This window comes from Pomacea canaliculata, linkage group LG8 (assembly GCF_003073045.1).
Source record: "Pomacea canaliculata isolate SZHN2017 linkage group LG8, ASM307304v1, whole genome shotgun sequence".
Classification (NCBI taxonomy): domain Eukaryota; kingdom Metazoa; phylum Mollusca; class Gastropoda; order Architaenioglossa; family Ampullariidae; genus Pomacea; species Pomacea canaliculata.
This window is the reverse complement of record NC_037597.1, coordinates 7,253,534-7,280,870: the sequence shown is the minus strand read 5'-3', so window position 1 is coordinate 7,280,870 and position 27,337 is coordinate 7,253,534. Positions and strand designations below refer to the sequence as shown.

The 27,337-nt window shown below is 38.7% G+C and overlaps 2 protein-coding genes and 1 long non-coding RNA gene across 9 annotated transcripts in view; 2 read left to right on the top strand and 1 right to left on the bottom strand.

Annotated features, from left to right (window-relative positions):
• Window positions 1-5,013, bottom strand: part of LOC112570344 (tankyrase-like protein) — a 42,778-nt gene extending 37,765 nt beyond the window's left edge. Inside the window, 6 exon segments of the mRNA XM_025248742.1 lie at window positions 4-42; window positions 370-456; window positions 1,409-1,703; window positions 2,386-2,578; window positions 3,654-3,794; window positions 4,857-5,013. Coding sequence (XP_025104527.1) covers window positions 4-42; window positions 370-456; window positions 1,409-1,550 — 268 coding nt within the window. The 5' untranslated portion in view covers window positions 1,551-1,703; window positions 2,386-2,578; window positions 3,654-3,794; window positions 4,857-5,013.
• A 3,648-nt stretch (window positions 5,014-8,661) lies between these two features.
• LOC112570605 (DNA repair protein RAD51 homolog 2-like) overlaps window positions 8,662-27,337 on the top strand; it is a 45,063-nt gene continuing 26,387 nt past the window's right edge. For 4 of the 7 annotated variants that reach the window (XR_003100659.1, XM_025249135.1, XM_025249134.1 and 1 more), the window contains exons 1-6: window positions 8,671-8,965; window positions 9,277-9,390; window positions 11,019-11,129; window positions 11,603-11,739; window positions 12,268-12,387; window positions 12,957-13,137. Coding sequence is in view for 6 of the 7 variants with exons in the window: in XM_025249135.1 (XP_025104920.1) it covers window positions 8,882-8,965; window positions 9,277-9,390; window positions 11,019-11,129; window positions 11,603-11,739; window positions 12,268-12,387; window positions 12,957-13,137 (747 nt within the window). In the remaining variant the exon portion in view is untranslated. Of the gene's footprint in view, window positions 8,966-9,276; window positions 9,391-11,018; window positions 11,130-11,602; window positions 11,740-12,267; window positions 12,388-12,956; window positions 13,138-27,337 lie in introns of all 7 variants that reach the window. The other 3 variants (XM_025249132.1, XM_025249137.1, XM_025249133.1) reach the window with 3 other exon arrangements.
• LOC112570608 lies at window positions 24,803-27,243 on the top strand. The gene is made up of 3 exons (XR_003100661.1): window positions 24,803-25,781; window positions 26,163-26,208; window positions 26,915-27,243. It is a non-coding gene; the product is annotated as an uncharacterized LOC112570608 (long non-coding RNA).

Sequence of the window (27,337 nt, the reverse complement as noted above, 5' to 3'; positions counted from 1 at the left end):
TACCTTTATCCTTTGCAAGTGAGGATGCTTTAGTTCTGGGTCCTGAAAGGAATAAGTGTCTTTAAAACTTGTCTTAAGTGTTCCCTCAGATAGGCAGCAACAAAAACTGGCACACTGATGATACTGCAAAATTCAGAAACTATTTAGCCTTTGAGTATCCCTTCCTCCCTCCCTGTTAAAAAAAAAAAAATTAAAAAATTAAAGACTCTTGATATCCTGCACGGCAAGAAAACATCAAGAATACTATTCTGTAGATGCTGCAGACTTCTTCTCATCCCTATATGCAATTAAAGGGGGGCAGTATTTTCCAGTCACATTGGCTCAAAATACGAAATGTACGACAACATCTGGATTCTGTTAGACCATTACCTGCACGTTTCTTTGGTGAAGACTCTTTGGAACCTGATGTCTTCAGTTTTTTGGTAGGTGGTGTGCCAATATCCTCCAAGTTAGCACCTGAAGATACATTCAACAGCCTTATCTTATCACCAACACAATCGCTTATTTCGTATAGCAGTTAACTTTCTTATAAGAAACAAGTTTTTCCAAAAATCCTGTCTTCATTGAAATGAGTTATTTTTTTCCAAAAACAATGTCTTATTGGAAGCAATGAGGTACATGCTCACATCAAGAAAACTTCCTATCTACAAGACTTTTACTGTCACAACCTACAAAGACAGTTATGTCATGAAAAGTACAAATGCATCAACATTCTATGCAATGCAAACATTACAAAACCCTTTCTGCTCTGCATCCTCTTTCAATATCCATTACCATACCCAGGAATTAATGCATATATACCACAGTATAGGAAAATGTTTATATCTATCCTTTTGATAAATCTGTCATGTATTACAAAGCATAGCATTATCACTAGTGTTTAAAACATTTTTAAAGACAATAAGTAGATGTATCTATAACATCAACTCTTTCTCATTAATTCATTTATACTACTGAAAAATCAATAACCTCATCCTATTCATCTAAAAACAGACATTAATGATTAAAGAAAATATATTTCTTAACATTCCTAAACAGTCCTGGTATTCTTAGTCTATTAATATCACTTAGCGAAACTTAAGTGATTCTAAACTACTACTTTACAGTTTAATTCCTACTGCAAAGTTCTGATAAAAATGACAACCCCCCCACCCAAAATCAGCAACTTGTCAATTCAACGCCTCTTTTTTTTTTTAAAGCCATCTTCCTACTTACATTTTGTCTTTTGACAACTTAAGTATCAGCACAAACATAACTGTAAGGTAAATTCCCAAGCAAGATCTGCATTAATGGTTCAATGGCTTATATCATGCACTTTGGAATACTGCAGCAGAAAATAATCTGAACCACAAGCAGCATTTAACTCTAATGCCACCAAATATATTCCATTTAAACAGTTGTCACTCACCGTCTTGTACTTTCTCATTTTCCAAAAGGTCTTCTTCCATAAGATCCCCTGACTCAAACTGCAAAGTTCTGTTCAATAATTTCTCCACACGTAACTTCTCTGATGCTGGGAGTCGATATGTCTCACGAGCAACACGCTCCATTCTGACATCAGTCAATACACATTCTATGTCGGTGAAGTCAATGTAGTCAAACTTGTACACATCAGCTGCTTGATCCTGAGACAACCACTGAATACGGAATCGTCGCGATCCTATCCTCACATTTTGCAGTGTGCGGCACAGGTAAAAAGGAGCCTGCAGAAAAAGACAATAATCTGGAGAAAAATTCAAGTAACCCTGCTACTTGTGCATAAGATTGATTATAAGATATCTCTGTGTACAGAAATCTTGAAATCGGAAAATGCAACTTTTTAGTCGAACATGTATAATAATAATTTCTACAGCACCTTTTTCCACCATTAAGGCGAACTCAAAATGTTTTACACAAAGAACACCGCACATACATAATAAATGCTAACAGCATACAGTTGTCAATTCTGAGATCAATAAGGAAGTATGAGGAACTGTCCCACGGTGGTGAAGTAAGCGAGCATAGGTTTTGTCCCATTGATCTTATCTAGCAGCATCTGAGTAATAGGCATGTCTAAAAAGGGCGCTTGTCCATTGGCCAGCTTGTAGAAAATAAATTAATCATATAACCCTGTACAAGTACTAGTTTACCAATAAAGTATGAAGAATAGCCTAGGCATTGGCAATCACTTTTACAATAATAGTGTTCAGTTTTAAAAATTAATGCATTAATGGTAGTTTATAAATCCTTCTCTTTGCATCATACTGTACGCTGACCAAATTGTCAACCCTAACCTTAATCTGAAATAAAAAGCATTTTAATTTATTTACACAAAACATTTATGCTGTAACAAAATGTGCTATATACCCACACATCTGACTGTATAAATACTAAATATAATCCTACCCTCCGCTCCCCTCACAGCTAGATACACATTTTTCTTGTATGCTATTGCAACATCTTCTTTTGCAGAGGTCGGTGTTCCACCTCTCCCTTTTGTTCCTTCCTGCTCTTCAAGAGGAGACTGGAATCGTTGAACAGGGATTCGCTGACGTTTCAGTGGTGTTCGGGGCTCCATGTTGTATACAACACGTTTTCTCTGTCATAAAAGAGGATGAATGGATATAAAGTGGAGCAATTCTTTTGGGTCAGTGTTCTACAAAATTTATTTTAGAACATTAGCGGCTGACTATAAATAATGTAAGCCAGCAAACAAGTGTGGAACCTAATTCACCAAGTCTTCAAGACCTGATGGCACTTAGAAAAAGTCCCCGCAGTGATATCGCAGCAGACAGCAAAAATGTTAGTATGCCTTCAGCATAAAATTCTCAATATGCAGCATGTTATATCCTGTCACATACACTTTCATTACTTTATTATATTAATATGTATTTTTAATGTAACTGCACTATTTCCATCTGTTTAAATTTAAGGACTTAGTACCATTAACGTCCTTGATATTAAACCTGACTGGATCAGAATTTTAGGTAAACTGATTCACCTAAACTGTACAAAGGCTTAGAATTTATGGAAAAGTGCTTAATGCTTAATCAGTTAATGGGGTTTAGGTTATCCCGAGTGCTACATAGTTAACAATTTCTATATAAAATTCTAAGGCTAAGTAATGCTTAGAAAATAATCATTTCTAACGTAAAATTCCAAACCTAAGTAATGTTAAAAGCTATTTTACATAAAATTCTGAGCCTGAGTAACGCTCAAAACCAACTATGTTAATAAGCTACACTAAAAGACCAAAATCAAATTTTTATTGGCTAACACAAATTATAAAAACATGTCCCAGAAATATCTTGTGGAATTTTCTATACCAGACAAACCTAATATAAAAAAAAAAATTCTAGAATGTCTTTTTCTGACATATAGTCCATGAAAAAATGTTAGTATGCTACAAGGTAAAAATGTATACATATTCCAAAACAAATACACTAGCATGTGAAAAACAAAGATAACACAAAGCTACACTCACCCTTTTTTCTAGACCTTTAATTTGTTAAAAAAAATATTTTAAAAATCAATAAAACTTTAAAAGAATGTTTAATTGGAGGTGACCTAAAATGAAAAATTTCATTAAAATGCTTCTAGACTCTTGCATATATAACACACTTTTGCCATTGAAAAATACTTAACTACTTATGTATTATTTACATACAACTTACCTTTCCACTAGCACTTCCCTCCCCTGTCTTTTCACTGTCTGGCTCAGACTCCTCTGACTTTTCTTTCTCTTTATCCATTTTTTGGCACAGTCAGGTTCTTGTCCTAAAGCTGAATTTCAGCCTCGTCTAATCCTAAAGTATCTGCAGAATTTACATTTATTTCAAAGCATAATAACAAAGTGAATTTAAAAAAAAAAATTTAATTGCAGTTAAGACAATAAACTACACAAACTGTTACGGGCACACACATTTAGAACCTTTATAAAAATGTCTTACAATGAATCAAAGCAACAGTCCCTATCCTAAAGCATCAACATACTTCATTGTAATTTCTAACACAGCACATACTGCAATACTATGTTTTATTGGTGTCACCAGCTTAACTATCTGAAATTTCAGTAAAAGAACTTGTAAACAAAAACTGCAACTTGCTGTGCAAATCAACTCTAATTTTAAACCAAATGAAATTAATGTTATACCTGAATTCTATTGATATAAAGGCAATATACTTGGAGGTTATCAAATTACTTCAGAAATGTGAATTCACTTTTAACTTCATGTATCTTTATACATAGTTTACAGTTCCACAAATTTATACATACGGAACATCTCCGAAATATGTAATTACAATAAGTACAATTTTAATGATAATAATTTTTAAAAAATGACAGAAACCGATTTTTGGAAACAGAACGGGGAAACAACAAAAAAAAAAAATCACAAAAATATATTATCTGAAGAACGCAAAAGCTGAATCCGTTGTGCACCCGTCGAATGCATTTTCTTATTAACAATCACTGTTTGATGCAAGATATGAATTTGGAAAATAAGCACTTACTATTATCACTTTATGCTTCAACTAGTATTATCAGAGCCACAATTTCACAGGATGACACTAGAGTTGATTTGTCCGACTTTCACCATGCGATTAAATCTGCACTTTTCAGAAAGTTTTTTTCATTTCTTTTCCTGAACGTAACGCTATACTATGCAAATCGCACATATTTACAGTGAACTCACACTGTTACACTTGTTTCAATCTCAAATTGTTTAAATGACAATGTCAGACGATCGCTTCTGCAAGACGAGCGTCACCAACTTAAAGAAAATACGCGCCAATGCAGCTAGACCAGAGTCATAAACGATAGTAATCTTACAATTTGGTAAGAATGCGTGCAAAAAGAAGTAAAATAATATGCATACTAGTGATTGCTGTCCTGTTCTAAACGAAGCTGCTTCAAAATTTTGCGGACGACATTAAGCGTACAACAGATCGGTCGATAAATGCGTTTCCTCCAACGCCGGCTACAGTAACACATGGGACGCCATTTTGTAAGCTCTTCTCTCATTCCAGTCTCACATCCGGATATTCTTTAAAAAAAGCCTAACGGGTAATTGAAAATTAGATGCTTTTTCATAGAAATGCATCACTATATTGTTTATTTTATTTCTATGTTACTTCACTATACTATGAAAAATTAAAATATCTACTTAAATATGAAGTATCATATTGTACGCAGCGTTCGGAGCGGTTAAAGGTGCTTTAACAGAACAGCCTAAACAAGATCACATGACCTGGCTCTGCGTAAAATTTCCGAGAGTACAGTACATGTATATGTTTACTTCTGTATTCAAAAATATTGTATTGAGAGAGTGGGAGAAAAACGGATTGGCGACAGCTGGGAAAGAATACAAAAAAAAAATACAGATTGCAGAAATGATTTATCTCGTTTTATTTAACAAAACCAGGAAGGGGGCGGTTACGCGCGCTTACGTTCTATGCATGGTGTGAAACAAGGATGCTTAGCACTGTACGTCACTAACGTGTTTTTGTTTGTTTCCTGCATCGTATACTGAAAATAAAGGTATTGCTTTTACGTTTAGTGGCATGTGCATTACATGTACTATTATGCATATATGTATGAATGTATGCTTATTTAATGTGTATATGACGCACATTTGAAGGTCTTTAATTATATATATACTGCCTATATATATATTTCTCCGAACCTCCTTTCCCTTACATCTTAACCAGAAAACTTCGGTTTTGTCTGATTAGCGCGCTGTCTATACCCTTGTCATCAAAACATTAATGTACGATCACATATAGCTTTTTAGCTATGATGCAGCAGTATATGGGACTAACTTAATTTCCCTTTCTGTCACATATATATATATACACCTATATCCACCTCTGAATCTTTTAAACGTGCATGAAAACACTTCGTTTCCGTGAGCACTACTCTTAAACACAGTCCACTGCTACTAAACCCTTCTCTCTCTCTCTCCATTTATTGATTAGTCCGCCCTGCCAATATCCCTTTGTTGATTACTTTTTAACTAACTCTTTTCCGTTACCATTATCTCTGTGATTGTCTTAATAATTCATTGTCTCCCATCTTTCTGTTCATTCGTGTTCTTCATACTGACCTAGTTTTTGTGTCAAGTGATTGTGGCTATGTAAATTGTACATTTAGTATTATTTCTTCTTCTTTCTGTCAGCATATACTGTCCACCACTAAGCACAGATCTGTCTCGAGACTGCGCTGCTGCAGGTTACAAATAATAAATATTTCTGGCCCTTAATCGTGAAAATCTGTCGTGACTGCTTGATTTCAGTGCAGTCTGACTGTTGATCACAGCACTCTCCTTCATTCCCTCAGACGCCACTATGTACAGTATCTCTGGAACTGTTCTACACTGGTTTCAAAAATATTTGACTCACGTTAATTATTATATAAATCCTGTTTCATCTAACCCATCTGTTCTTTCATTTTGAGTTCCACAGTTATTTGTTCCTGGACCAGTCCGAGATATGTTCTTGGACCAGACTTTTTCGCATGTACACCAAACCACACTGTTCTCTTCTTAACAGTGCCCTTTAATTCCAAACAGTCCTTTGCTCCTATCTGCTGCTTGATCCATACTTATTTGCTCGCTGTCTATTCTCCATCGAGACATCGCCCACCCACCCCCTCGGAGACCGCACTATCCTATGCCTGCCAAAAGTTCTCACCAAAAGATCTGGCGAGTGATCCTTTTTTTATATTGGACTCAGACCATGGAACTCGCTGGTATTCTCAAAGTTTCAAGAGGGCGTTAAAGATTGACTTTCTCGGAAATGCCTCTTACAGTAGCTCCATTCTTCCGAAAGTCCTGTGTACCCACCCACCCCCTCTCTCTCCCCCTTCCCGTTCTGGGTTCTGAGTATTACCTAGGCAAATTTCACCATTTGTGTTATCCTCTCGAAATCCGGTAGACAGAATCTTTTCGCTATGGAAAGCCCGTATGTTGTGGCTGGTGCTTATAAGCTGCTTGGAAAAATGTTTAAATGTTATAGCTGCAAAAACGTGATTTCTAATCCAATTATATCAAGCTTAACTAGCAGGTAAACCAGAGATTAAGGATTAGTAACGATTATTAGTTAAGAGACTGGGGATGCGTGAAGCCAAATGCAGATAAATTATATCACATGGCTTTTTATAGACCATAGACACACGAACTTTGCTTCAAAACCATGACATCAGTAGTATTAACCAACAAATCAATTATCCAGCATACACGTTTGAGTGTTTTGTGATTTCATGTTAATAAAGAAATATAGGGAAATCCAAAAATTAAATGATATTATGAGTCTGTTAACGATACATTTAGCCTTTCTGAAACGGTAAAAAAAAGTTGCAAAACCACAAGTTAATTGTCGCTTTCAGACTTCTAAAATGCTGGTAAAAGCTCAGTTACCTGGATGAGACAAGTCGGATATTATAAACATTACTTTTTTGTTGACTAGGTAAGGTATATCTCGAAGAAATCAAAGATCTCTGTCAATAATTTCGCAAAAGTATATATATATATTTGTATTGCCGAACCAGCAATAGGGAATTGGATACTTGCAACCTCAGGAAACCACACTGGAAGAGAATATCTGGGACACCAGGTCAGCCACCAAGTCAGTCAGTCGATCCTTGACCAACACCTGTCGTTGGGGGGAGCACATGGAAAAGTAGCAACTGATCAAGCCCGCCACTCTTTGCCCCATCGTTTGAGAACCGCGGTCGTACAGGATCACATGGGCAAAGAAGATTCGAAATCTCATACAAGGATAAATTACAGGGCTTCTGCTTACGCAAAAAATTGCGTACAGCACGCATTAAAAGTTCGGAGGACCCTTTCAATTTTCGTCAATGGGGTCCGCTTCAAATTTGGGCGAAGAACAGGGACCCCTTAAAAATCTGAAGAAGGGGTCCCTGGGACCCCAAAAAATTGAGCCTTAGCAGAAGCCCTGTGATAAATCAATCCGCTTAACGTATACAAGAGCATTTATAAGTCTTTGTTATCATTTCTTAAATTTTTTTAACAACATCTGTAAACATACTGGGAGAAGGCATGTACACTGTATCTTAAAAACACGCATTGAATATGATATATTGTAGTGGAAAATATCCAAAATTCGTCATTCACTATATAAAGCATCGGATCAGGTCGGTTTAAACTGGAGAATAACAAAATTTTTGAGTTTCTAACCTTAACCCCGATAGCATATGAACATACTTTTTATAAACGTTTACAAAGGGTACTCGACCACTGTAAACGTATATATATATGTTTAAATGCTATCTGGGAACCTTTACCGGTCATTGCATGGAGAATATTTTATATTTTATAATGTCACAGGTCGTATTGTAGTCTTGGGGCGTATATAGACACTTATTATTACGCCATGTCTTGGGATGGGGTAGTTTTCTTTGCTAGTTACAGGTATATGATAACATCTGCATGAACTTAGTAAAACTTATTCCCGCGATATGACATGTTCTAGAATATAAATTATAAAACAAGCTTTCCTCACAATGTGTTGAACGCAAAAGGATGTGATATTCCTCTGCTTGACAGCATCTACACTTCTTAGAACGATATATATATACCTTGTATTAGTACCATATTTTACATATGTAGTTTGCTGTTTTCGTGGAAAAATTACAAAGTCACACTGAAAATGAGCAAGTTGTTGGAGGTGGGGATTTAATAATTTAAAAGGCGCCTTGATCGCTCCTCGTATCTTGATTAGGTTACTGATTATCGTTCTTGCCTAAATCGTCTCCCTTATTCGAAACGTCGCGCGAAGCAGAGCGAGTACGCAAACTTATTCAGTTATTGGTTTCAGTTTTTCCCCACTTCTCTTGTGGTAGCTACATCGTCAGCTTGAAAGTTCATTGTGCAACCTACATATGGCATGCAAACGTTTGCAAAGAGTAGATATCAGAAATGATCTTCGAGATCGACTTCTTTCTCAAGACATAAAATCCTGTGGGGTGAGCAGACGACCTTTTGCTTACTGGTCGCATGATCGCATTCACTGTTATTGTTAGGCGAATGCTACCCGGTCTGACATTTAAAATTAATTATACATACTATTGCAGGGGAGTATATGCTCAAAATATTAAGCTTTTGATATTTTATTTCACTTTCAGGTCCTTGTTGCTTTCATTTTTAAATGGCATCATATATGTTATTTTCAATTTTTAGCATCGACAGATAAAATTTATCATCGTCGTAGTTGGTTACAATTGGTCGTTGCTCAAGAACAGCTTTTGTGTGGAAGTCAAAAAGCTTTTTATTTCAGGATGTGTTATGCATGTCATCACTGGAGCTAATGAAGGTGACTGGATGCTGTGGATTAACAGTTAAAGAGATTATCCAAAAATGCAGCACTTCAGCTGCGCCAGCACCAGTTATTGTAAGTGAAAATGATTTTTCTTTAAATGGGGAAAGAGATATAATCGTATAATTGCTCTTCTGGATTAATAAAGTTGTATTATACTGTAAATGAAAAATCTAATGAGACAGATTGGGAGGGGAAGGGATTGGTGTTCTACACCAAGTCAGCAACAAAAGCTTTTTGTTTTTGCTTGTTTTCAAAGATAGAGTACCTAAAAACAATTGAAACATTGGGAAGAAGGCAATAAGTTCCATGTTCAATACCAGACTATGGTGTAGTTGTAAGCCATTGCTTTATCTGATTTTATGCTGAAAGGGTATTAGTCTTATAATGGCACAAAGGTTTTTAAACCTTAGCACATCGAGCTTCACAGAGCTGCTTGGATATCAGGCAGGCTGGCAGTCACTTCCCTCACATTTTCCAAAGAAACACCAAATTAATGTATAGCCTCAGCTGTCTCATTGCATCAATGACCATGTAGAAGCATCCATGTATGTTCCAGTTATGAAGGTTTTGACCTCTCTGTGCATGGTGGTGCTTGTTAAAAAACTCTAGGGAATGGCAAGGGAAAAGTGCACTACTGGAGTCAAACCATCAATAATCATGCTAAGAGAAGGAACTTCTATCATCATGTTGACTGTCTTCACATTATATCAATGCAGTAAGGTTAAAGAATTCATCCATGATCTGATACATGTGGGATATTGTGGGACTAGCAGAGGTCAGATGGCCAGGCTTTGGAGAGACAGCAGCTGGCAAAGGCTACAAGCTCTGATTTAGTAGGGAGGAAGCCAAACATGAACATGGCATCATCTTCCTTGTACAGAAGAAAGTGGTAAGAAAAGTTGCCCCTTGCACATTCATCTCTGACAGGCAGATCTCCTTTCACATTTTTTCTGCCAGGCCTCACAATGTCACCATTTTTCAAGTTTACACTCTGTGACAGCAGCTATGACCATGCTGAGCAGGATCTGGCATGGTAATAACTTAAAACTTGCCACCCACTGCAGGCTGTACAGTCCCTCCTATTCCCCCATCTTGCTGTACTGTTACCAGATGTTTCTGTTCATTGATACTGAAATACCAATCCAAGCAATCGAGACCAAGTGCCATTCTGCAAGGAACACAAGACCAACAATTTTGTATGAAGCATGATCACACCCTCGTAGGACACCAAGAAATCCTTCTGGCAACAATGAAGGGGTGAAAGTTAGTTTTGTTTGGCTATGTCGCCCGGCATGACAGGTATTGCTAAAACCGTTACCCAGTACTCCACAGAAGAAGGTCAATATTAAGATGGACCAGAGGAAGAACTGGATGGAAGGAACATGAAGGAGTGGACTGGTCATTCCATGCAGGACCTTCTCGACACCGCTCAAGGTGGACCCAAGTGACACACCTTGTCAGCTGCTGCATCCAGCCAGTTACCCCAATGACTGGTTAGTTGATGGAGGTAGAGGAGATATCCCCTGACAACCAGTACTGGCAGGCCATGGGATGGATGATGACAATTGGAAAAAATTATCTTAACTACAGCCATCTGACAACATCACATTTTCTTAGAGTTTCAAGTATTTTGGATCAGTGATATACCTATGTTATTCACTCAAATTTAATTTGGTTCTGTTTCATTTTTTTTCTGAAAGGCCCTTGACATGTTAAAAAGGAGAAAACAAGTAAAAGGATTTTTATCAACTTCCTTTCCAGACCTTGACCATGTACTTCATGGAGGATTTCCATCTGGAACCATCACTGAGGTGAAGATAATGGAGGCTTATGTTTACAAATGACTATGGAGTTATAGGTTGCCCAAAATGATTTACTTAGAAGTTGCAGTGTATGTCTATAGGTATGGGTAGGTTTTAAATAAGGAAATAGGTTAGAATGTTCTAACTGCATCTTTGTACAGTAGTAATAATAGTAATGAAGACTACTTATAGAGCACCGTTCCCTAATTTCAAGAAAAAAAGCACTTACTATGATAACAAAAACAGCATAAAAAAAATTCTACATTATCTAAACAGCAAGTACATACTGTTAGTGAAATGCACAGCAGAACAAATGTGTCTTAAATGCTGATTATTACAATGCATGTCTCAGCTGAAGGGGAGGGAAATTCCAGACAGTCGATGAGGGCAAACACACTCCCACAAGAATCTGCGTAGTTTAATTATATTTATACTGTCGGTTAATTAATTGTAATCTCTATATTTTAATATTTAATTTACAGATTGCAGGACCTTCAGGATGTGGTAAAACACAATTTTGTTTGACACTTGCTGTGCTTGCCACGTTGCCAGTCAGCAATGGCGGCTGTGGAGGAACTGTTTTGTTTATTGACACAGAAGGAGCCTTTAGTGCAGAGAGGTAATGCCTGATTTCATGCACACGCTCTTTTGTAATTAGTCAATTGCGCATCCTCTCTTTTACCTGTCTGTGACAGCATCATTTAACAGTAATTGTTGGTTTTTTTAAATGCTCATTCATTTTATAATGTCTTCTTACTAGTGTGCTCACTGTCATAATGTCCACAGGTTAACATATATAATCAGGATTCATTTGCTGTAGCCAGCCTTAAATTATGTACATTCATGATGTCTATGGTTTGAATTTTAGGTCTCTAGCCGCAGGGTTTAAAGCTATGGAAAAAAGTCTCAGCTTGTAGTCCAAAATTTAAGTAAATAGGATTTACATTTTTTTGGTCAAGGGATAATATTTTTTATCAGTTTTTATGCTTATAGCCCTGCAAAACTAGTGGGGTAGTAGTGGGCCCCACTATGCACCCAAGCTGGGAAACTACTTAATGATGACATAATGAAGTTGATGACATGCAAACCATTTCTAGAAAATTATGTTACACTTCTGGATAAAAAAAGGACTTTAATGTTTCCTTAGGCTTGTGGAAATTGCACGGTGTCGTTTGCCTGAACTCTTTAAGGATGATGACAGCTTACACCAGCTGGTCAGTAATGTCTACATAGACCTGATCCAGACTTGTAAAAACCTTATGAACAGGTGTGAATGACCTTTTGTTAAATTTACTCTGTTGCTTCATATTGTAAAGTCTCTTTAGTAATACATGTAACCTGTTCACCACTCGACTTCTCAGATCATCCGAAAGTGTTAATTGATAGTATAATTATATTTACTATATATTATTTCAGATTTGTGACATTGATAGTTTTAAAATGTCTACCATAATCCTTCACATTTTTAATACAAACAAACTGTATACATTTTCATGGCTGACTGACCTTTTCGTCACTTCCTTCACAACGTTTTATAATATCACAAACTCTCCCCTCCTCCACTCTCTTGTGAGTTTGGCACGTGTGCGTGCATGCACACAATGGGTGGATGGAAGCAAGAGAAAGCATATGTACATTGAAATTCTTTCAATACACCACACATTCAATACATCATACCATATTTTCATACACACCTTGAGGCCAAAGTGTAGCTGGAAGCTAATAAAGATTTGGATCAAACTGTACTGCGTTGATGAGTATAGGCTATTTATTGTTTATACGCCATGTATATAAAATATATGTATAATCTCATAGTAAAGCACCTTTTGTGGGCAGGCTGAAAAATCTGGAAGAGGACTTGATCAGCAAGAATGTGCGGCTGCTAATTGTAGATTCTGTGGCATCACTTGTCCGTAAAGAATTTGGCTCACTTCAGGATGGCATGATGCGACGTACAGACTTTCTAACTGCAGAAGCAGGACTGCTCAAACACATAGCTGAGACTTTCTCAATACCAGTAAGATGTTTTTTAAATCATTTTCTTTTACTTGTTTCTATTTTTCAGTGGGTGGTGGTGATAGTGGGGTATAGTAGTGTTATATGGTATCCCAAGGGTGGAACCAATCTCATGAAAATAATCATCAATGGGTGAGCCATTCATGGAGATCTATGTTGTATTTGCTGTATGGAACTGATAGAAAGTCAAACTAAAAATATACAAAGTTTAACATCAGCTTACCCTGAGCAGTCATGAACATTGCATCAGGCATTAAAGATTGTGTTTCGTGTATTTTCACATCTGTATCTGGAAGTGACAAAGGAAATTTTCTATGTATGCAAAGTATGATTATGGCCAGCAGCTTATGGAGAGGAAGTGACGGGCATTTTGCTACTGTATTATATAAAAGGTAAAAAGTTTGACATATATATATATATGTATACTGAGCAAACCTAAATTTTAATTTTATTTCATATAGATCGCTGCATGGAACAGTTTAAAAAGAAAAATTGTCAAACGAATTATAGTCTGGTCAGAACAAGAGGGTATAGTAATTTTGATATTTGAAAAACAAAACATCTATTGGAGTTTTTTTTTAAAAGACTTTTTTATTCGGTTGTACAGTCACAGAGTTATCTGAGATATTTCATCCACACTTGTGCTCATATTTTCTTTTATCTAAAACTGCTCCTAATACCCTCCAACACAAGCTTTTTACACAAGGGTTGGGGTTAGGGACAAGAGACATTTTTTTTCAATAATATGAGAGTAAAACAGCATTCATTATAATTTTTTCTCAAGCTGTCACTCTTGGTGCAAGACAGGAACAGGCACTGCAGTCAAACATGTTTGAAAATGACAAATCTTAAACACAGGCCCGTTCCTAGTTCCTGCGGGGCCTAAGGCGCAGGGTATGGCTTTCGACGCCACAATTGCCATGTGGCACACACCCATACGGTTTCAATCAAAATCATTAGGCCCCCAATGACTATTAAAAGCACGGGGCAGATGCCTTGTCTGCCTGTCCCTAAGCATGGCCCTGCTTACACAACATACTTAAACAATTAGTATGTGGTTTTTTCACATATCTCTCTTCCCCCCTTTCTGACATGGATGCTAACTCAAGCACAGAAATCACAGCAGGTGCCTTGGATACCTTAATTTGACCGCTGCAATGAACCCCGAGACAGATGCCGCACTAGACCCAACTTAACCAACCATAAAACCACACACACATTCTTGCTAAATGCATAACCATAACAATGTACCTAGTATCAAGAAATTTTAAGAGTAATCAAAGTCATTGGTATATATATATACTGTATAAAATTCAGTATTTATATTTAGATGACAAGTTGGTTACATGGAAGTTATTGCTGTGTAATCGGTACCCCCTCCCTCCACGGTCCCAAGTTGAATCAAAGCACTTTATCCGTGGACAAAGGGATGCAATCCATAACAACCATGATAATGAAAAGAAAAAGTTCTTTCCCCTCGAAGAGAAGCCGTTGGATAGTCTAGGGGAGATAATCAGTAGGCTTCTCTTTCCTAAAATTACAGCAGCATAGAGTTTTGGGGGGAATAGGTCGATCCCAAAGAAAAGGTACTTTTTATATATATATAGAGAGAAGGGCATACTCATGTAGGCGATTTCACACAATTCTAGTTTACGTGTATTATTATTATTATTATTGATTTACACATATATTTCGTTTTTGTACTTAAACTTGATTTCTTTACTATTAGCTGCACAGAACCAGTGCACATGACTAGCGCGCACCTTAGTAAAGGGCTTTGAGCTCACCCTTCATGGTGGGGAAAAGGGCTATACAAATAAACTCATTATTATTATCATCATCTAATTATCGTTACTATTGCGGCAAACTTGCCATTATAAACAGTGCACTTTTAAAATTTATTAATGTATTTTTTAAGAGTATATTTATATACACGCCTTGCGGTGCTTAGGAAGAAAAACAGCAACAAAGGCTAGAATACTATAGTGGAATCGATTAAGGAAAGTTTGCTATTGTTTTAATATAAATTTTGCATGTTATTTCCGAGCAAAATATGTTTTGAATTTTTCATTTAAAAATGATCTGAGATCTGGAATTTTGTCCGAGAAATCATTTCTTAATTTATACTGTTAATTTGAAATCTGGACTTTTTTCCCCCTTAGGTTTCGCAGAGCTTAGAATCACTACACTACTATACTACATCTGTATTGGAGCAAAGTAATTCTAAGAATTCTTATATTTTTCGGACTACCGATTTAAAGTAGTGAACATCGTTCACACGCCTTTCACTTCGTATGTGCTTTAACGGTCGATTATCTCTCACTTTAAAAAAAAATGTTTTGGATTAAGTCATCATGAGATACTTAACAATCTCACTAATTTACAAGACGGTTTTTATATGAAGAAAGTGTCACGATAATTTAAAGACCTCCAGTAGCCGTTGTCTCAGCCTATTGCGAGCAGTGAGTGATTTCAGATATATATATCCTCTTATTATAACAGAGCACCATCAGCGTACATCCAGGTATTCTGTGAATCGTTCTGCTTGTTATAGCCAAGCACAGTGATGTGCTGGAGTCCCCAAGGTTATTTTCGAAGGCCATGAGAGTTACCAGTTACCAACAATCTCTGACGCAGTTTCTTGCTATTATATTTTCATCTTGGTATCGATTAGCCCCTCACGACTACACCAATCTTGGGATAAGGATGAAGCATTTCATTTTGTGATTATGCAATTCTTTGGAGATTTACTTGCATGTGTCAGTGTCTTTAGAACAAGCATAAGAGGATAAAAAATAGACTCTAGATGTTTATGGTAGAGGCTGTGTAACGTGTTTCCCACAAAATATAATAATAATAAAGGGAACATATAACATGCAACATTACGACCTAGATAGATCGCACTCTGCGCAGGCCAATAATGATAAATGCAAGATAACAGCCAGTGGACAGTGAGGTACGTAAAGACACTGAACAATACAAAGATAAGGTACAAGAGTAGAACGTAAAGCAATGGATGAAGGTATTAAAGACCATTTCCATATCTCTTTTCGAGTTACTACGCAAGTTCACCTAACAGAACTGTCCTCGACTAGCAAGCCTTATACGGAGTTACCTCCCTTATACTGTCTCGCAGACGAGAACATTCATAGAATTTCGATTAGTGGTAGCCATGCTGAAGAAAAGATAAGTACATATCCTCAGTTACCTATCTTTATCCATCCTCTGTCACGCTTTGTTATGTGTATTCTGCATGCTGTGGCTTAAATGTTTAATTGTATGCTTGTGTGTTGAACTGTCTTTTCATTTGTAATCCTGAGAACACAGAGCTTTGAGCCCACATAGGGAAAAGTATACTATTAATTTTTATAAGTAATAATGATGATAATAATAAATTGCATGAAAATCATCGAGACGTTAATCACCATGATTGCACTCCGTTAGACTTCCGGCTTAAAGTATCCATTTCTCTTGTGTAGATGATGTTAATAATAATTAGATGATTCATATCGCGCTTTTCCAAAGATTTGCTCATAGCGCTTTAAATAAATCATACATTGACTAAATCATCAGCAACCATGCACCCATAATCGCGTATAACAGACAAGTTCACTTTTACAGCATACACTCATACACAAAGTAAATTACAGACACCCGTTATGCACACTCTTGGTTAGGACAGGGTCACAGTGAGGCCGCTATTCTGAAAAAGCGTCTTGTCTTAATGTCGCCATCGCTTTATGTTTACAAATTAGAACCAGGTTTTCATACTAAGGTCAGCCAAGACCCATTTTTTTAACATTTACGAAAGCATCTTTACTAATTAATCAGCTTGAGATTTCTATTATCTATGTGGTTATGCATTTGCTTTACGTGTCCGGCCGTCAACGTTTTATGGCACTTTCCAGTTGAGGAAGTACGTCAAGAAGTATTTGTTATTTTTACTGCAACAACGTGAAACCGTATACGACATTTTTCTGTTCTGCAACTAGGCATGTTCCTATTTATCCCCCACAAAAAACATTTTTCTAGTTAATAAGTTTTCTTGAAACTTTTTGGCTGTCGACATTTTAGCGTTGTGAAAATCCTTCAGAAATTCCTCAAAGTTCGAGTTTCATGCTAGGAGTGCTCAGCTAAAAGCTCGGCTTTCGGCAGACTAATTACGTTCAGCAGACTGAAAACAAGTTGTTGCTCCAACACTAATCATATTACGTAGTAGCAGAGATTTCTTGTTATTTTGGAATTTGCTTCCTCGCCTTTAAGTCAGTCGAAATCGATGACTTTAAAACAGAGCAAAGTATACTTTTTTTCGTTGTTGTGGTGGTGGGTAAATACTGTCTTTTAGTTTGTTTTCCTGTGCAGCAGAACTGTACGTGGTGATACAGGGTTGTGAGAGTGGGGTTAAGGGAGTCGGTAGGTGAGTAAGAAAAGTATCGCTAATGATACTATTGCTTCGGTTCCCGGTATCATGTTGCAGACGGTTACAATTTGCGTAGGTCTCCCAAAAAAACCCGAAACCTGAATGCTTTACGTTTTTAGGGAATGGTCATTCATCAAAGATCGCCGTACTGAATACTTTCTTTCATTGCTTCTTGCTCTCTTTGTTTCTTACGCCGACACAAGGCAATTTTGTCAAGAGCATGAACATGGTAAACATTTTAACATTTTTGCGCCACTTATTATTACAATAATATTTCAGGGTACTGGAAGAGAGAAGACAGAGATGAACTGCTATGTTGTGTATGATCTTACGCATGAGTGCTGTTTTGTTCAGTGCATGCTATTGAAAATAACAGCATTATATCTTTGTCAAGTGTCGGGTGAAAAGTGGAGGGAAGGAGGGGAGATTTGGGAGAGTGAAGGCTGGGAAGCAGTGGGCGTGAGACAGTATGAGGGAAGAACATGTGAAGTCTTCAAAAGAAACCTTACCTTAATGACTTTAATTATTATCATCCATTTATATGTCTAGCCAGTGCACCTAAAGGCCTTCGAAGGCATCTGTTATTGATGGCATTTCTGACAGGGGCGATAACATTAACATGTTGCTGGAAAGCCGTCCGCAATTATTGCACAGGCAATATTTTTTGAAGACTCAAAAACAAGAGGAAACCTAAATAAGAACGTGAAATAAAACAATATATATATACTTTTTAAAACTCTCTTCCTCGTGGATGGCAGCAGATTGAAAGAACAGGCTCGTAGGTTTTGTTGGCAGTTTGCTTGTATTTTTGTTGTCATAAGAATCAGCGCAGACACGTAGATACCCACAGGCGGCGGATGTGCTGGCATGCAGGTCGGTTGCATCACTGTTGGTGGGGAATGCCTTCACGTACATCGGCCACGTCAGACGCTTGACGGATGGTTCAGCTGGCGTCAGATATGCCGAACATTGCAATGAAAACTCTGCCCTCCGACAGGAGAAGAACGACATCTTCACGGCCTGTACTCCCACTTACGTGTGAACTAAGCCCAACCAGGCCAGGCGACCTCCCACGCCGCCGTGCAGCCAAGCCAAGTTGGGGGCTGTAAGCGCATCGCGTTCTTCTGATTTCTCCCCTTCGGGTCGGATTCTTTGTGAGGAACGGGCATCTATTGTTGTCACGGCATGAAATAATTGGCACCAGCCAACCCCCGTCCCAAACCCCGAGCTTCTCGTCCTCGATGATGAAGTCGATAGTCTGTCTCATTGTGCAGCCGTTTTCATACTTATCGTTTCGTGTGTGTGTGTTTTAAAGAGGCACCTACAGGTGCCTAACAGTCTTGGTGATGCCCCCTGGTCTGACTAAACCGCCTTTACATTCTTTCGTTTTTCTCTGCTGTTTGTTTATTTTATATCATGGAGTATAAGGCAAACAACGAATGCGATTCTCGACTAGGCACACAGAACAGTTATACTTAATCTGAAAAAGAACCGCAATAAAAACACTGTTTAAGCTGTGAAAAACACATCGCCATAGTGAAGACGACGAGAAAATGTTGTCCATGCATGCTTTACGGCACACAAGAGCCCGTTGGAGAAACTTTGTGATCGGTTTAAAGCATACCAGCTGTTCTCTCCTTCTCCCTCCCGCAAGAAACTGCAGTATAAAGAACTCAGAAATGTTGGTGAAAGGATTTTTTAAAATAAATTAGAGCCACTTCTATAAGATTGAAAAAGGGCAGCATTGCAGTTTTTAAAAAATCTTGATGCTTTCTCAATTATTTTGATCTCTCTGATATTTATGAAGATCACTAAATATTTTATGTTTTGTGACTGAAGAATCGGGTCTAAGTCTTTAATCATTTGTTAAAAAAAAAAAGTAAACACTTTCCATGTTGACTGTGTCTTTTCCTGTCTTGATTTTAATAAGGTCTATTAAATCTCTGGGAAAAGCATACATTATTATTGCTTATATTTGCGTCAACTGACCACATCAACAATTTACGAACGTTTGAAACGAGCCATCAGAAAAGTCCTTTAAAGCTGTACAGAGAATTTCTTCTCATTGTGTGAGAGAAGTTTGAAGATTTTGACTGACAATATAAAAGACTGGGATAGACCATATCCGTGTCTGATAGTGTGGAACAAAAATTGTTTGTTAAAAAAAAAGTCAGCTATATTTTAGCTCAAGGAAGGATTTCTTTGTCCTCGCAATTTAAAAAAAAGCTGCAGGCTGCTGGGTGGACAGGTGCTAACATAATAGGTAAGCGTGCGCGAGTGGTAAAGACGACGATATGTCAGGTTTCTTGGGCACGCGTATGCTCTTTCTGGATCCACCCGTTAATTTGCTTTCCAAACACCCGCACAATCTACCTTCGCTCAGCTCGCTGCTAATGACGGCAGGTTAGGTTTCCAAGGCTCATCAAGGGAGATCAATGAGGCGGAGAGGAGGACGGAGTTGCTGGTACTGACGCTTGCATTTCTACTGGCTGAGAGCCCACTGCCGGGATATTCTGCATCGTTTACTCGGTACGGTAAAGTCTGGCAACATCTGGGAATGAAGAGAGCAGTTTGGAAAAGTACAGGCGCATTCACTCGCGCTCAAAAACAGTTCAACCAGAAGGGTCTTCCAGATCGAGACCGGAGATCACTCCATCCTCTCGCTACCACGTTCTTTTGATCAGACAGGCAACTTATCTTTTCTCATGCTTTGATTAAACCTCGATTTAGCCCTCGTATGTTGGTGCGATTAGTTCATCGTGTACAAGCTAGCAAGCGATTCCATCTTTTACAGCGGCCATATAACTCTATTGCTTTGTAGCCACAAAGGAGCTGGCAGGGTCGTTTTTGGTTTTTCACAACCACCAAACGTTTCTGCTATGTTTTTGCCTTCAGTTATGATGCACCCTTATTCGTAGTTCGTCAATTAAAAAGGGGCTCGATTACTGACAAGGAAAAAAAAAAAAAAGAAAAGGAATTACAGAAATTACCCTGAGCGTAAACACGATAGAAGAAGACATGACGAAAGATATAAATAGAACTGAAGGGGGACGACTCGAGTCAGCGATCAGGTTAAACGCGGTGCCCCCTCCTCCCCTCACCTCCCGGCTTGCTCTCAGCGCTGTGTTTATATCCCAGGCCCGCAATTACCTGGGCGGCGACTCGCACAGTTTGAGCGCTGGATAAAATCATTAGACCGCGGTTAGGCAGCTTCTCGTTTTATTCCCATGTCGGCCCAGGTCCGGGACCATGTTGAGCTCATCATCCCGGTGCGAAGTCTGCTCTTGCGACGCTCTGGCTTTCTCATTAATCCTTCTTTCTCCAGCTATTGCGCTTGTGTCCTGACACTGGAAAGTGCTTGTTTCCTTCGAGGACTCTCGCCACTAGGTGGTCTCCTCTCGCTCATCCTCTGCTCTGTGACCTCCTGGTGCGGCTTCTGTGCCCTTCATCTTTGTCTGCCTCTTCGTTCTGTCACCCTATGTACCACCACCACCCTTCACCCCTTCTCTTCTCTTCTAAGCCTACAAACTCTCCTTACAGTCGCATGCGTGAATGCCCGCGAGTGTGTTCCGCCTTCCTTACATGAATGTGTTATAGCTTTTTTTTATGTTTTTTGTTTTTTAAGAAACCTTAGAGTTTATTGTTGACAAGTAAGCAAATTCGTCTTGGCAGCGGTTGAGATAATAAATCAGTCACCCAGCATACCGAGATATCAGATAATCGCACCGAGCGAAACAAAACCCTGCGTGTGTGTATGAGAGTCCGTACGTGTGGCATATGATGTGTGTGTGTGTGAGAGAGAGAACATGTGAGTCAGTGAGTGTGTGTGTTCCTGCTCAAGCAATATCAGGCAGCTTTCAGCCGCCAGTCCGCGGCACACCTGGAATACATCAGATCGTGAAAACTTGTCTGCTTCCCACTGCCGACCCACCGCTCAGCTATTTCCCCCACTAACCCTCCCCGTTCTCCCGTGGCCTCTAAAGCAACAGGTCACCTGTCGGGCAAACTCCCCCACTTTATCACCTACCTGCAGAGAGAGACACGTGTGTATACGATATCTTGATACGTGCCTAACACGACCAGGTCGGGGTTTCTGTTTTTCTTTTGATGCCTGAACCCACTTTTTTGCTGTAGATTGATTGCAAGGTTTGCATGCTGATGTGGATCGCTGCTGGCAGGTCGGAATTAACACAGCGGTCTATCTGGGCTGCCCGAGAGAAAGAAGTCATTGTTATGTTATCATTTTTTATTTTTAGTGCCAGCAGTTATGAACCAAGCCCAGTTGTTCCTGAATAACACACACATATCTATGCACGTGCCTGCGTATGTGATAGACTAGTTTTACAGTTGTTTTCAAAACAGTTTGTGCATGTGTGTGAGAGAGAATTGTCATTGAAAAGATTTTTCGCCCTTACCTGTTGCCACCACCCTACTAATCACAGGAGCGAATTGCACTGAAAGTGATAAGAATCGAAGGGAAGGGAGGGTTGTTTATGGAGAAAGTTCTGTGTCTTGATGCGTGCACTGACATGAGGGACAAGCACGCCGGCACTAATGACTCCAGTGAAGAATATGACGGTTTTAAAAAAGAAAACAAACAAACAAAATGCTGTGCAAATTTATGGATCGCCACACCAGGCTTAGAGCAAAACAGGAGGCGAGATGAATCGTTAATATGATAACCGAGATAACGCCTGTCGTTTGTATCCGTGTAAAACATTTTGTGCAGCGTCACGTTCTGAGAGCGTGCGAATGAGACGAACCTTGCCCGAGACCTCTGACGTCACGTGAGACAGCCGAGGTGAATGAAGTGCTAGAAAAGCTGAAGTTTTAATTATCAACAGCTGCAGGTATTTTCTGTGGATAAATCTTTTCTCCTTACTCCCTCAGATATCCATAGCAGACTTTACTTTTATTTTTTTTTTTAAGATGGTGATCTACGATTCTCCTCGTGGGGATGGGAATGAGGTTTGAATTACCAAAAAAGTGCAGTAAACATATGGTACTGTGTTTGGGCCATTCCTATTTTTCTCGGCCTTAGCTCTTTGTTAATTCTACTTCTTATAAGGTATCACGAGGTGGTGGTGGATCTAGTCATTCTAGTGTTTTACGCCGAGCTAGCAAGTAAGACTATATCACGGCAAGGCACCTACCCTGTAAACAAATGTCATATGCAGGAAACGAATAGCGCGTCCGAAACCAGGGCTGAAGCCAGGACAGCTATCCTTCATTGTATTGGTGACAAGCGCTAACTGTTCCTCCACCGGGCTCCCCTATGACGAACAGAATACAACCCTTGGTTTGATATTTGGCTTAAAAAACGCTTCAAGAAAACAGAAACTACAGCGACGAGCATAGTTAACGAAGATCTGTTGTCCATTGTTGTGGGTGATGATAGTTACCTTTTTTTTTTCGGGGGAGAGGAGGTTAGGAAGGCACATCAACGTGTGAAAGGACAGCACTTTAGGTTGTATGAAAAAAGTGCCTCATACCTGGAAGCTGTACTGATGTGCATGAGGTATCCGACACTGCCAGCAGAAGAGCTATTTGAAAGTGATGAAGTTAAGCAAAGAAAGAGGGATTAAAACGGAATAGGGGCTGATAAACACTAGTAAACGCTACACACACACGCACGTGCTTACATACCTAACAGCAGATAAAAATCTAGAACTGGTGACATCCTGATGACAGATATTTCAGCCTTCAGGCTTGTTTGAGAATTAGCCCTTCAAATAAGGTGTCATAGTCTGACCTGCCGATAGTCACGGCGAAGAAGACAGGTACGTGAAAAGCTGCTAGAAAACAACCTGTCAGTTTGACATGTGCCTTAGTCAAGGCCTGTGAGGTCTAAAGGTCATTTTGGAGTTGTCTGTCCGTTCAAGAAAAAAAAAATCCCCCAAAGTATCACTGAGGTATCGCTAGTGTCAGGACGGCACACAGGTAAAAGACAGGAAAAATACGCTAATCTTGTCCATACCACCCCTTCCTTTCAAGGGGCTGCAAGTGTCTGTGTAGTCTAGCACGTGTCTGTCAGACGATGGCACAGCGCGGCCGTCCAGTCTCCAAGGACAGACAGAAGTCTATGCATGCAGCGGTCTGCAGAATGTAAGAGTAGAAACACATGACGAGAAGCGACCTCTACAGGCAATTAAGAGATGCTCACCTCCGCCGACCCCGCACCTGCAGTTGATAGGTACTGAATTTGTCGTTGATGTCAAGGGAGCAAAGTATAGTCTTCACCCGGAGCAAGCTGTTCGCCCGAGCAGTGAAAGCTGCTGTAAATGGATTGACTGGAGCAGCCATGTAGACAGCGTGACGCATCACTTGATGCCCGGATGCTAGTACCTTGCGCTACTCCCATAGGTTCACAGACATCCAGGTTAGAAGGCGCAAATTTCGGAAAACTGCAACGACAATTTTCGCACCTGCCATCCCACCACCCACATAAAGTTCTAACATTAAGTGATCGAAACGAACAGGTTGCATGTACAGTGGAACCTCGGTTAGCGAACGCCTCGGATTGCGAATATTTCGGTTAACGAACAAAAATTTCGTTAAAAGTTTGTCTCGGATAGCGAACAAAATTTCGGATAACGAACAGCCACGTGAACCACACGTGACCGACCAGCATGTCATCATTAGCGCTCGAGACACAGTTACGATCAGTCGTTCCTTATCTATGTGCATTCTTCTTATTTAGTGATTTTTGTTCTTTATTTTAATAAGATAATCCTCAATCATGGCTCCAAAGAAGATTAAGAGCAATTAATAGTAGTGAGGTAATAACAAGGAAGCGGACAACAAATGAATGTAAAAGAAAATGATTTCAAAGTATGAAGGTGGAATGTGTCTGTCGGATATGTGATGTCGTATTACCGAAGAATTTTACAAAAAAGTCAGAAGGAACAGACACTGGACAAGATTTTTTCCTTTAACCTCAAAGCTACAGAAAAGGGAAGTCACCCCGATTTTATAATGTCACGTGTGCTCATGGAGGGGGAATCAGTAATTCCACCCCTTCCTCCCCACAACTCCATCCACCTTCGCCGTCAAAACAAGTTTTCTGATTTTTAAATGCTTTTGTTTATGTTTTTATGTTTATTTAACTCCATTTATATTGCATTCTAACTGTTGTCATTAAAACAAATACCTATATAGCCTGTAACTTTCAAATATTAGCGAGTCAACAGGGGCTGGGAACCAATTAAATCTATTTCCTCTATTTCTTATGGAAAACATTGTTTCGGATAACGAACATTTCGGATAACGAACAGCTTTCCAGAACGGATTAAGTTCGTTAACCGAGGTTCCACTGTATATGTATCATGGCTGGACTATCTCGGAGCTGAATACTTCTCGTTGATTTTCTTCCTGTACGCTGGTTCCACAGATTGTAAATGGACATCTGCGTGGATGGTGCACAGTAGAAGGGAAAGCATCATGAAAGAAGCAGTATGTAATATTTACCTGCTGAGCCGAACTTCTAATCAAAACTTTTATGGAAGCTTATCTGAATGTATTAAAAACCCCTTGCCATAGTGACACTTTGTTTCACTTAAACTGTATGGGACGGGGTGGCTGTGTTATTATCAGCTGTTGCTGCATTGCACCGCATGGGAACGAGCCACTTTGGGAGGGAAAGTATTTTTTTTTTGTTTTGAATAGTGATAAAGGAGGCCGCAGCACGTGCATGTGCAGTGGGGAAAGGCAGCGTTAGTAAGTTCCTGTAAGTCTTCTCCGCGATAACATCTCACCCGTGAACGGTTTTGCTGACTGGCGAAGGCCGGGTGGGGCTCGGTTACCGCTAACTGGGGTGATGCAGTGTCATCCACCAGGGGTGGATTTCATGTTCAGCGCTTAACTTACCTCCGAATAAAACCCGCAGGCCCTATTAGCTACTCGCTGGTAAGGCCAGCGCGTCCCGCGCATTTCGTGTTTCCGACTTTACCCGACAATAGCTAACTGGCGATGCAAATTTAGAACTGCGACCTACATTCTTTGTTCCGGGGGATTCCCTATTTGTGCGCATGTCCAGAAGACGTTAATATGTCTTCCGGGAAAAACAAACAGGCGTGCTCACAGATTTACTATACAACTCTGTGGATGTGCTCTTTTCGCGGAACAAACTTTGTCAGCCTACTTTTTTTATAATAATGGAGCCGACGTCTTCCAAACGCCAGCGAGGAGCAAACTGATCCAGCAGGGAAGTACGGGCATTATTAGAGGTTTGTTCTATTATTATTATTCAACATCAGTTTTTAAACTTCGGTAATTGTGATTCAGTGATGTAAAAACTACTTTTTACTGATTTTATTTTAAAATATTTGGTATAAACTTAATTTCATTACAGTACTTATATTTAACTATTATTTGTATCTATTATTTTCTCTTTTTTCTATGCCATAGATAACAATATTAATATTTTAAAGCTTCGATTTCACCATTAATTATGAAGTGGTAGTGTCACAGTCATTGCTGCTCTGTGTGTTGGGGTGAGAGTGGGTGGGTCGATGAGGCAAAATAAACATTTCTTTAATTCTTTTTAGCTCTTTTCGGTTACATTTTGTTTTAAAACAATACTGCATAGACATTGAACTTTTTTTCAGTTTAAGAGAGAGGTTTTTGAGATAACTCTAGTCAGCAGCTGCCCAGGTATGGCTTATTAAGAATTAACAATGAATTCAGTTTGATACCAAATGATTTTTTCACCTTAATATACCTCCACCCCACAGGTCTCTTTGAATTAAAAGGTTCATGGTGTAGTTTTTGTCTTTTCTTTAGGAAAGAGGGGAAGATGACTAGGGGTAGTACTATATGAAAATACATCATTCTACCACCCAAAAAAAAATCACTGGCATGATCTGAAAGTGAATTTCATGTCTAAATGTCAGTAAATCTAATGCAAGTGTTAATAACATACAGTTGACTCATACAGCTGGTTGAATGATAGACAGTTTACAGTGCATGGCTATATCACATAAGTTGATTCAGTGAATTTATCATAAGAACAATATTTATGTTTTGCACACAAATAAAATGTACTTGTGCTCATAAAGCCATAAATTAAATTGAAAAGCAAAGGTACATAGACAATCATGAATATTTTCCTGTGCAAAAATCACTTCTTCATCACTATTGTGCATGACTGTCATAAAAGAATATTGCTATGCTTTCACTACATTAAATATTTATGCTTGTGGTTTGATGACACATTGAAAAAAAATAATGTTGTCCTTCTCAGGAGATCCGTCATAGTGTTATGTACTATGCATCACATTACCCATGGCATGTTCCCTGTATATCTGTTTTGCACACTTTGCCATTACTATACATGAAACAATTTGGATGTTTGTTACAGATTTGCCTTCATATGCACCTGTTCCTGATGCTGGCCTAACAAAGGAAGTGTTCTCTAGTGTAGATGTCTATGATACAAATAGTTTAAGATGTACTCTCAATATATATTCTGAGAAAATAAGAGTCAAGCAGAATTTAAGTTCAGGTCAGCTTTATGCTATACCTAACGCTGTTTGCAGAAATGACAAGTACTGTTAATAGTTTGTAATCTCAGCAGTCCTGTCCAACCTTAAATGAATTTTCAGTAGGATGCATGTGTGGAAGTGTAATGTATCTTAAGAGTGATGTACAATCTAAGATTGCATATTTTTGTGGTGCACAACTTGTGAACCAAATTGAAACTTGCACTGGTTTTTCATTGTTGTTGTTTTGGGATGAGCAGACATTTAGAGTTGCATGCTGGAATTAATAAAGTTGATCATTC